This window comes from Protopterus annectens, chromosome 4.part0 (assembly GCF_019279795.1).
Source record: "Protopterus annectens isolate FY-2018-M chromosome 4.part0, PAN1.0, whole genome shotgun sequence".
NCBI lineage: Eukaryota > Metazoa > Chordata > Ceratodontiformes > Protopteridae > Protopterus > Protopterus annectens.
Genome location: NC_056733.1, coordinates 1,119,205,342 through 1,119,217,383, shown reverse-complemented (window position 1 = coordinate 1,119,217,383; position 12,042 = coordinate 1,119,205,342). Strand labels below are relative to the sequence as shown.

Here is a 12,042-nt window from a genome sequence, read left to right as displayed (position 1 = left end):
ACTTCAGAACAAGATGTAGGTGTTCACTTGAGAATGAAAATCTGTTCAAACTGGCAGAAAATGGACGTAGGCGAACAGACCAACAATCAAAAGAAGCTTTCAGACTGGCAGCAAAGAAGTTCTGAGGATGAGATGCCTGAACATCACCTTTATGTCCTACACTACATGAGGAGTGTACGGGTGACATTCGGCATACTTTAAAGCAACAGTAGGCTTTGGTATACTGACTGGACATCGGGCTTTTACAGCAGGGAATCCCATACGTAAGGAATACTGCAGCAGTGAATGTAAGGACATCACTACATACATACATAAAATAAATAAAAAAAGAAAGAAAGAAGGAATCCTTGGACCCAAATATAAAACCGAGTCGGCTGTGAGGGGACTAAAAGGACCAATTCTATATCTGCAGGTTCAAATGGGCGGGGGTTATTAACACGAAGCAAGATAGCTATGTTCCATGGAGGGACTGGATCCCTTACAGGAAGTCTCAATAAGAAGATTCCTTTCAGAAAGGCCTTTGAAATCTTTTGTGAAGCTACAGCAGTCTGACTGTATCCAATATGGAAACTGGAAACAACTGCTAACTGCACCTTGACAGTTGAAAAGTTAGAGCCTTTTTGGAAATGCTCAAACAAGGAGTCCAGAATAGAAGGGATAGGAGCTGAAAAAGGATCACTCCCTTTAGAATCTCCTCAGACTGAAAACCTATTCCATTTGCTGAGGTAAACTTTCCTGGTACTCTATTTTTGTGAAGCTGACGAAATATGAACCACCTGACTGGATAGCCTGACATCCCCAGCCACCATTAAAATTGGAGGAACCATGCAGTTAGTTTCATTGTCTCTGGGTCTGGGAGAGGCTGTCTGGATGGGTGACTCAGAAGATCTGGATAGCAGTCCAATGTCCAGACAGCATGTACTAGTTAAGGCCACAGGCAGGGGAACCAAACTTGCCAGGGTCAAAAAGGTGCAACGAGGATTACCATGGCCTTGCATCTTCTTGCTTTGTGAATAAACTTTATTATTAAAAGAAAAGCAGAAAGGCAAACAGGAGACCTAGGGGAACAACATGGACTACAGCTTCTCTTAGTGACGGTCTCTGGAGGCCTTAGGTACAAAGCAAAATGAACACTGACCCTATCAGCCGAAGATTTGATTTGCCACTGTTTGATTGAGGGACCACTCATGAGGCAAAAGGATGAGCATGTTCAGTTTCTCTGCTAATACACTGGATGTCCCCAGGATATGTCTTGGTATGAGAAAGCGACGTGAAGATATTGCTCATAGTCACAGTCTCATGGCCTTGCGGCATAAATTATATGAACAAGTTCCACCTTGCCTACTGATGTACTAGGCTACTGCCATGTTGTTTGTCTGGATGGAGATCACATCCTTGGGGAGAGTGTCTCGGAAAGCCTGCAGTGCTAGGAGAACTGTTCTCATCTCCAGGACAATTATGTGGAGACTGGTCTCCATGGGCTACCACAAACTTTAGACGGTCTTCACTTCAAAATACCCCCCCCCAACCTCAGAAGCATCAGCGGTTACAACAACCAGGGGAGGATGTAGAGAAAATGGCTGACCTTCCACGAGAGCTGTAGAGCTCCACCATCTGATGTGAGATCTGCAAATGGGCATCTGAGGAAACTGAGCATAAATAGGATTCTAAATCTGAGACCACTATACAGAAAGTGTGCAGTGAAGAACTCCAGTTTGGTATCTGGCTAGGGGAACCAATGTTATTGTCGGAGGCATCAGCCCCAGCAGTTGAAGAATACGTCTTGCAGGAGCTAAGAGATGTTGGAGAACTTGAAAGGCTTCCTGACAGAGAGATACAATCCTGGACTTTGGGACGTTGGCTATCAGACTGTTTGCTTGTATTCAAGTGTCATCAAATGATCTCTTATCTGTTGTGTGGGTGTCAACTGGCTCTTTGCTTGATTTGTTGTGATTCCCAATTCATGAAGAAGTTGGAGTAATAAGTCCCATTGCTGGTTGGGGTGGTGAAGTGCCAACCATCTAAATATGGGAACACCCAGAACCCTAGAAATCTGAGATATGCTGCGACCACTCCCATGCATTTGGTGAACACCTGGGGGCTGTGCTGAAACCAAAAGGTAGTGCCCTGAATTAGAAGTTATTGGTTTCTAGCTAGAAATGCAGAAAGCTCTTGGATTGCCTCACTGTCTTGATATGGTAGTAGGCATCCTATGGGTCTACAGAGCACATTCAGTTGTCCTTCCTCACAGCAGGTAGAATGGACTGAACCATGACCATCCAGAACTGTGTCTGTTTTACGAAATTACTGAGATGACTGAGGCCTAAGTGGCCTTAGTTCTCCAGTCTTTTTAGAACAAAAAAGAATATGGAGTAGAGTCCAGATTTTAACTGTCAGGGGTGACCTGCTGGATGACTCTTTTTCCCACAGCTTTAAGATTTCTGTTGCGTCAGATTCCATCTGATAGGGTGGTACTGTGAGAATCTTTCTTTTCTTTCAAGGAGGGGAAACAAAGGGAATAATGTGGCCTCTCGTGATTATCCTCAGCACCCTTGTATCTAGTGTGATGGCCTGACAGGCTTGAGCGTGCAGGTATAAGTGCCTCCTAACTGCCTTCAGGCTGTGGCAGTAAAGCAATACTTCAGGTGTGCTGGAAGGATTTCTCAGTAAAAGGACTGCAAAATCCCTGATTCTGCAATGTGACTCTCCCTCTAGGGCGATGTCCACTGAAATTAGTTCTCCTGTCTTTTTAGAACAAAAAAGAATATGGAGTAGAGTCCAGATTTTAGCTGTCATGGGTGACCTGCTGGATTACTCTTTTTTCCCACAGCTTTAAGACTTCTGTTGCTGCAGATTCCATCTGATAGGGTGGTACTGTGAGAATCTTTCTTTTCTTTCAAGGAGGGGAAGCAAAGGGAATAATGTGGCCTCTCGTGATTATCCTCAGCACCCTTCTATCTAGTGTGATGGCCTGACAGGCTTGAGCGTGCAGGTATAAGTGCCTCCTAACTGCCTGCAGGCTGTGGCAGTAAAGCAATACTTCAGGTGTACTGGAAAGATTTCTCAGTAAAAGGACTGCAAAATCCCTGATTCTGCAATCCGACTCTCCCTCTAGGGCGATATCCACTGAAATTGCTCCCCCCCACCTCGGCTGGACCAGTCTGCAGGAGTGTCCTGGTTGCACCTCTGTGATTTTCTGAACCAGATCTTTTTACCACCCCTCTGATTCCTGTAAAACGTTCTCGGATGTGTAAAGAAGCGGATTCCAATGACAGAAAAAAGTCTTACAATCTTACGCACTTCTGGTGAGAATTTCCTTAACCTTTGGTCCAAACAGTGACAATGGAGCTGAGGAGAAGAGACAACTAAAAATGTTTTGGTGTCAAATCTGAGCTCTGGCAACAATGCTTTGACTGCAAGACTCATACCAATCTGAAGACATCAAAGATAAGAGAGTAAAGGATACTGTTGGAGTCAAAGTCAACAAGATGTGGGTACTCCTGGCTGGCTGGGACAGTGGGCCTGAGATCCAAAGGATGGGCTGGAATAGGAGATGCCAATGGAGAGGTTTTTGGAGCATTTCTCAGACTGTCTAGTGTGGATGGAGCCTGGAGAATCCCTCACTGAATATGCATCCAAAGACATTTCTGCATCATCCTGCCAACATCTGCCTCAGTAAGGCTCCTCGATGAACAAACAGACCTGAAAGATAAAGTCACAGAAGGTGGTCTTGGCAACAGCTCTGCTGCTGAGAGGAAAGAATGGAGCCAAAGGCTTACCGGCTCCAGCAAGAATCAAACAGAAGGCATCTGTGTCCAGATCCAAGTAGGAGTCAGATCCATTTGTCTAGAAATTTTTAGTGTCAGACTAAAGGTTCTGATGGGACCAGAGACTGTTCATGGTCTTGGCTGAGCTTTTTTTCTGATGTTTTGTTTTTCTCCCTTACTTTGTCCTGTGAATACTCCTTTTCTTTTTGCTTTGGTCCCCCCACCCATGACTTAACTGAGGACACAGAAGAGTAGAAGTGGAAGCCAAAGACACCTGGCTGGGCAGGGATGAGGCCTTTTAATAATAATATGTCACTACAACCCTGAAGGGCCCTGGCACTAAATGAGGCAGAAGCTGAGCATTAAACTTCTAGATGAGCTGCTCCCAGGCAGTTGACACAGATGGAGTGTGGGTCCTACAGCAGAGTCTTGTGGCAAACCTTGTCAGCCATGAAAAGGCACTATAAATGACAAATACAACACAGTTCTGTCACAAATAAAAAAATATCCTTAACACTAAAATTAGAAAGAAGATCTAATAAGGTTCAAGTTAGTCATAATTTTTAGATAGATGTTCATAGGTTCATAGATTAGTACTAGGCTAACTGCCCTTGTGAGCCATTTTAAGCCTAGCCAATTATCCCTTGTGAGACTCAAACCCTGCACTCTGTGTTTGTAAGGCAAACACCTTAACCATTAGGCCAACCTCCCAACCTTTTTTTAAGTAATTTAAACAGATAGTGAGATAACTAGATCGATAATATAAATATCTATATATTTCTCTCTCTCTCTCTATATATATATATATATACATATATATATATATTTATACACACACGTGTATATATATATATATATATATATATATATATATATATATACATACACATACATATGGATCTCGTACTATTGAGAGAAAGCTCAAACAACCGAAACCACATCGGCTGAACACACTTTAGCGAAAGTCTTTTCACCAAAAAAGCACTTTCGCTAAAGTGTGTTAAAAAACTCTAAAAAATAACAAAATAAAAAAAACACAGAACTCACGTTTATGCAGGGGGGCTTGGCCTCATGTGGGGGGCTGCACCCCCCCCTATTTTTATATTCTCACTCCAAGATCACACTACAGTGGGGAAAAGGGAATATTCCTTTATCCCCACTGTGCTACGATCTCAACAAAAGCCATCTCCCAACATTTTCACCCTTACTTAACCACACTTTCGCGAAAGTGCTTTTTCGGTGAAAAGCACTTCTGCTAAAGTGTGTTAAAAAAATCTAAAAAAAAAAAAACCCACAGAACTCACATTTACGCGGGGGGGGGAGCCCCCCCACACCCCCTATTTTTATATTCTCACTCCGAGATCGCACTACAGTGGGGAAATGGAAATATTCCCTTAGCCCCACTGTGTTACAATCTCAGCAACAGCCATCTGCTAACATTTTCACCCTTACTTAACCACATTTTTGCCAAAGTGCTTTTTCAGTGAAAAGCACTTTCGCGAAAGTGTGCTTGGCCGTTTCACATTTGGTGAAACGGCTGTTCGCACAATAGTACGTATACCACATATATACATACATATATATATATATATATATATATATATATATATATATATATATATATATATATATATAGATAGATAGATATTAAGAAGGGAGGAGATACAAGGAGGAAAAACTGCTGGAGATGGCACTGAGACAAAACATTTAACATTTAAGACTAAGCTGAGATTATATATTAGAGCCCTCAAAACCAGATCCTTCTTGACCAGGGGGCAAACGAAATCTGAGGCATTTTAGAGGAACAGAAGGACTGTGGATAGGGAAGGATCGAGCCACACCTTCTAAAAGGCACTCAAGTTGGATCTGGTCAAATCTGATAACTCAAAGGTTGAATTGGAAGAAAAAAGACATCAGATTCATACATTCATTTAGGGGACAAACCTTCATACCATCACTACTTTACTATTCTCATTCCAAGATACCACCACATTGCAGAAAGAGTGAGAATCACACAGTGTGTGTGTGTGTGTGTGTGTGGGGGGGGGGGGTGCCTGTGTGTAGGCATGGCTTCCCACACCAAGGGGTGTTGTGGGGAGTTCATCCATCAAAAACATAGAATATTTTCCCTCCAAACAAATACTCTAATACTCATCCCCTACCTCCTAAAGATGTATCTGCTACAGTCCTGCAAAAGTATTCAAAAATATACTCTACAATCAGTCTCTATAACATACATAAGCAAAACTACTACATAAGCTAAAACACTGCTCCACCTCTGCTGATAAACGTCCAGCTGAATATCTTAAATTTGCTGCAAATATCATAGCCTATTCAGTTAGTATTCTTATCAACAGATCAATTACAGAAGCTTACGTCCCAGCAATATGAAAAAAGTCTTTTATCATTCCCTTACACAAAGGAGGTAACAACGTATCAAACTTTCAACTTATTGCTGTTCTATCCCCTCTCTATATTAGAAAAATGTGTCCATCAACACTTCAAACATCTTCACCAAAACTCACTTCTCACCTCCACACAGCATGGTTTTAGACCAGCCCATAGTACTACCACTACTCTTCTTTCTTTTTCTAACACAGTAAATTGTGTTAGAGACTCGGGTAAAATTGTTTCTTCATTATTCATTGACCTTTCAAAAGCATCTGATACAGTCTCCCATTCTAAACTTCTGCACCAGCTCTCTAACCTAAGTCTATCCTCCTCCTCTGTCATTTGGCTCATTAGCTACCTAACCAACAGACAACAAACAGTAAAATGGCAATGCTCCGCTCATCCTATCGATCATCACTGTTGTCCGGCAAGGTTCCATCCTAGGTTCCCTTCTCTTCAATATATTCATTAATGGCCTTTATGCTGCCTCCCAACAAAGCACTTTAATTCAACATGCAAATGGCTCCACCATTATTTGTACCTCAAACAACCTGTCCCACCTACAGCAAATATCACAAAAAGCATTTACCTCCCTTGAAATGTGGCTTACAGACTCTCAACTACTACTCAAATTTAAAAAGGACAAAAATCCTCCTTTTCAGTCCTAAAACATGTAAAACCAATATATCCCAATTTTAAAATTAACTCTCTAGATAACAGAGAAATAGAAGTTGTTACACATGCCAAACTCCTGTGTGTGACAACAGACGAAAACCTAAATTATGATCCTCATATTCATAATAATATCAAAAAAAGGCACGTCAAAAAGTGGGGATGTTCTATAGACATAAGCCCTGCCTTAGTACTTGTATGAGAGCTACACTAGCCAATACCTACCTCTTACCTTCACTTTTATACAGAGCTCTGATCCTTACCAACCTACAAAACTCACAACAAATGAAACTTGAATCCTGCTATAATTACATAGCTAAATTTGCCACGTCTTCCACACATCATACCCATCACTGCATTCCCTTTCAGTATCTTAAATGGCTTGAACTACTAAAACACCTTACCTATCTACAAATAAAAACTGCCCATACTACTGTCTACAAACCCACTGCCTGTCCTGCTATAGCCTCACTTCTTCAAACTCCCACAAGATCATTACAATTAGAAGATAAATTCCTCCTCCTTCTGTATAAACCTAGCAAATTTGCTGGTAAAAGCCTATATTCCTACTCTGTTGCTAAAGTTTGGAACAACCTTCCCACCTATATCAGATCAAACTCTAACCTTCCTGTATTCAAACATGAATTAAAGGAATTCTTTAGCAAAACATGGACTTGCTCCTGCTTCAAACGTGACTAAGAAAAGACACTTTTTCTTACTTCTACTCTTCCTTCCACCTTTTATCTCCATTCTTTCTTTGCTATTTCAACTACCACACTGTCCTTCTTCCAAATATAATATTCATCTAGCTCTGCCTTTCTAACTAAACTTTCTTTTCTCTTGCTAATAATATTAGCGGTAGTCAACCAATATTTCTCTTTCTTTAATATAGCATAGATACAATCTTTTTTCTCTGTTATATATATTCTCCTGTTTTTTTTTCTGCCTGAAAGTCGTTTGATATCAAAATGTCTATAGTACAGGAGATATGACAGCAATTTATATGACTCTACTGCTTATGATATGACTGTTTAACTTCTTGTTTTGATTGTTTAACCTAATTTTTGTACTACTGTTTTCTTTTTAAATTGAACCATATGAGTGTTTAACTTCTGTAATGACTGTTCAACTTACTTTTTGTACTAATGGAGCTTTTCTCCCTGGGCATCAGCTGAAAATGGAACTATCTAGATCCAATTGGACTCTGGGTAAACTAATGTCAATAAATAAACATTTGCCTTTTGTATCTTTACTGATACTAGTCTGTGTGAGTTTTTAAATATGAGAATGAATTACTGTTTAAGGTCTATGATTTTTTTAAATTCCCATAAGTTAAAACTGGAGTTGGACTGATTAATATAGTCTTAAACATCATATCTTAATGCTACCAAATTATTTTAGTCACCGTCTTCATTTAGGGGAACATATCTACTTTAGTTCCTTCCAATTTAGCATTTATTTTGTTTAAACAGTGTTACTTCAACATCACATTTTAAACAGATGAAACACTGAACCCATACAACAAAAAAAGTTCCAGTACATAATGTGTTACGTAGCTGTACGACTTGCATGTATGCAGCTAAACAGAATTCTGACCACTAAAGGATATGTGTAAGCAGATACAGAACATGAAAGACTACATATAAAATTTCTATAAGAAGATGTATGAATTTTAGCAAAATGACCTATTAAAATCATGAAATTGATATGTGAAAGAAATGTGATTCCAGAAGATGAGCTTTGAAAATTTCCATGCGAACACCAACCTGCAGTCACAGTTAATGGCTCATTCAATGTGCACGTTACTACTTCACCACTACTGGCAAACTGTTACATGACTGACTTACATTAATAAATCTCCTTTATTCTGAGAACACTAGACAAGATAAACAGATACCTGTACTACAGATAATTATTTCACATGCAATTCTAATAATCTTCTATCTGTAAGATTCTTGCAGTCCCCAACTTTTCAAAGTGAAAGTTGCATCTATCTTACATATAACCTGCTCTCTTATTACGGTCATATTTCAGTATTAATTTCAAACAACCCACAGTTCGTTAAGCTTGGCTTTAATCTAGATATGATATTCAATGAAATTATTGCATCCCAATAGATGAGGCATTGTTATACAAACTTCCTCAAAGACAGAATCTGTTACAAATTTAACCTTACTTATCACATTAACTTACCTGTCTCTGTTCTTGACTAAAAGATTTCGCTCTACTCCCTCCATGAGGTTTGCAAAACACTGCTGGATGGCTTCTTGCTTATCTGAAGGCTGACTGCTTACGAGGTTACTGCTCAATTCACCAAAGTACTACAAACACAATACAGACACAGTCAAGCTTATAAATCATAAATGAGAAAGGAACATCCAATTATTTCTGTTAACAGATAACAATCCATTCATATAGTTTACCATTTACATTCTAAAGATGTTAATGAGAATATATTTAAGTATGAAAAAACTTGTTCAGTGGCAGTTTGGGCTAAGAAGTGCAACATCTTTATTTTTATTTTATTTTACATTTGTTGACCAGGATGGTCTGAATGAATGGATGTCCATTTTCAGTGGAGGCCCAGGGAGAAAAGCTCCAGGTAAACAGAAACATTAAAAACATGTTACAATTATAATTTTGACAAAGAGTACATAAGCAAACAATAATAAACATGTTCCATAGGTTAAAGTTAAACCCTGGTGAAAGTGTGTGTGTCTTTCGGCTTTTTCCCAGTTAGGGGTCGCCACAGCGGAACTCCGGTCTGCTAATGATTGGCAGCTGATTTTTACGTACCGAGTTGCCAGCTCTGACGCACAACCTTCAACAAAGGTACGCCCATTCACGCATGTCTCCATGCAGAAGACGCTCTAGCTGAGAATTGAACCGGGCAGCGTCTTAATGTGAGGGGACAATGCTACCCCAGCACCACCACCGCAGTACTAAACCCTGGTGAAAGCCACGGGTAAATTAAACAGTAGATGATTAATAGATTTTACACAATCTAGAAGAGAGTTAGCCAGGCTTGATATAATGACATAGCCAATTTAGTGCCAGATGTTGTGTGACTCTAGTTTTAAATTGACCTAGGGAGGAGAGTAAAGTAATGTCAGCTGGAAGTGAGTTCCATGGTCTGCCTACAGAGTTTGCAAAGAGAGAGAGTGTCACCAGCTGCATTGTTAATTTTGCTTGTCTGAATTAGTAGTCTATTAGAGGATCTAAGCAGTCGCGGATTGTGAAAAGGGTGATAAGATTTTTAAGTGCAGGAGCATTATCCGGATTATAAAGGATTTTATAAGCTATGATCAGTTTGGTTATACTGAATTAGACTGGGTAGTTCAATCCACCCAAGCTGGTTAAGATTGATGCGATGATGTGTCCTAAAAGGCAGCCCAGTGGCAAACCTGGCAATGTGGTTATAGCAGGTTGAGAGTTTAAGTACAGTCTTGTTTGTATTACAGAGTATAGGGGATGCGTACAGAAGTGTTGAGAGACGGTGAGAGCAAGCTATGGCAATTTTAGCTGGAGGGGTTAGGAAGGCTTTTATTCTGTAAAGTGACCCTAGTTTTTTACTGATGGTTTTGATCGATTGGTTTACATGTAGGTCGAATTTTAGATTGTTATCTATAATGACACCTAGTAGTTTTGTAGAGGGGTCAGGGGAGATTAATATGCCATCATTTGCATTTATGGTAAAGGTAAAAGCAGGAGACCTTTGTGTTGGTGAGAATAACAGCATTTTAGTTTCTTGAGGATTTAGTATCAAACAACATTAAGAAAGCCAGTTTTCTATAGTGTTAAAGGTGGAATGGGTAGCAGTCCGTAAGTATGTTGGCACAGCCGGCTTTAGGCACTAGCGAATCCTGTGGTCACTGGTGGCCCCCTGTTCCCTGGGGGCCCCCAACCACAGCAAGTTATCTTATCCTGATATTTTGTTACATGTCTGTCAAACCAACAAAAGTTAGTGCAGCATTCTTGTATACTTAATAAACCACATGGATAATAACTCTTATTTATACCTCCTTTAAAATTCAAAGATATTTCTTGTTGTAGTAACAGTGTTTTGTTAAGAAACAGGCATCAGAATTCCATTAAGTAATTTACCACTGACATAGTGTCCCTGGCTTAGTTAAATCCTGCTGTTGGACATTTTCTCCACTAAAACTAGCTACGTAGCCAGCCTTAGGTCCCTGCTATACCTGTGACTGCCCCCTTAATCATCCTTGACTGTGTGGGGGCCCCACAAAAGCTGCTGCTTGTTGGGGAAAAATGAGGAAGAAAAAATGTATTAATTTACTAATTACGCTCTTTAACCTGAACAGGGCTGTGATATGACCCTGTTAGGATGAAGCTGATAATGAACATGAGCAAGGTAAGTACTGGAGAGATCAGCAGCCCAGAGTGACCAAGGTAAGCACTGGAGAGATCAGCAGCCCAGAGTGACCAAGGTAAGCACTGGAGAAATCAGCAGCGCAGAGTGACCAAGGTAAGCACTGGAGAGATCAGCAGCCCAGAGTGACTAATCTCAGTGCAAATTTTGGATTTTAAGAAGAGCTGATACTTCTGATCATCAGGAATAGTTTTCTCTTTTAGGGAGTTTTATAAATACAAGCATAATATCAGATAGTGTAACTCTCAATTTCATTGCTTAAGAATTCAGTGCAATCCCAAAAATAATAGAATAAAGACTCAGAATCAGGACTCCATTTTAAATATTACTCTAATGCACTTAAAAAAGTTAGTAGAATAACATGCTTTGCATGAACACGTATTTTTGGACAAGTATAAAACTCAGATATCTGGACTGATTGACTCTTTGTAATCCTGAATGATTTACTAGCAAATCAAACTTTTTTGTGAAGGAGAAAGAAAAAGTATGAAGAAAATCAGGGAAGGTGTGTGAAATCAGGGACAGTGACAGGTATGTGAAATCAGGGACAGTGACAGGTATGTGAAATCAGGGACAGTGGCAGGTATGCATTACTCCTCAATGAGGGAAATAAGTGACTTGTCTCTTCTGCTGTTTGACAACTGCTAAACATCATTCACTGATTTGGTGTGGCAGTACCAGTGTTGCACAATCTATTGTTATTTGCTGAAATAACTACAAAAACTAGGACTGCTACAGCTTATGCTTGTGTGTGTGTAAAAACTATCACTGAATTTTGTCTGTGCATGCACCCAATAATGCCAGGACACAAACATTATTCTT

General features: G+C 40.0%; 1 protein-coding gene across 1 annotated transcript in view; it reads right to left on the bottom strand.

Annotated features, from left to right (window-relative positions):
- The window catches only part of RANBP17 (RAN binding protein 17), a 4,607,784-nt gene that overhangs the window by 90,793 nt on the left and 4,504,949 nt on the right, over positions 1-12,042 (bottom strand). The window contains exon 27 of the mRNA XM_044069092.1: positions 9,024-9,151. Within this exon, the coding sequence (XP_043925027.1) occupies positions 9,024-9,151 (128 nt within the window). The remainder of the gene's footprint in view (positions 1-9,023; positions 9,152-12,042) is intronic.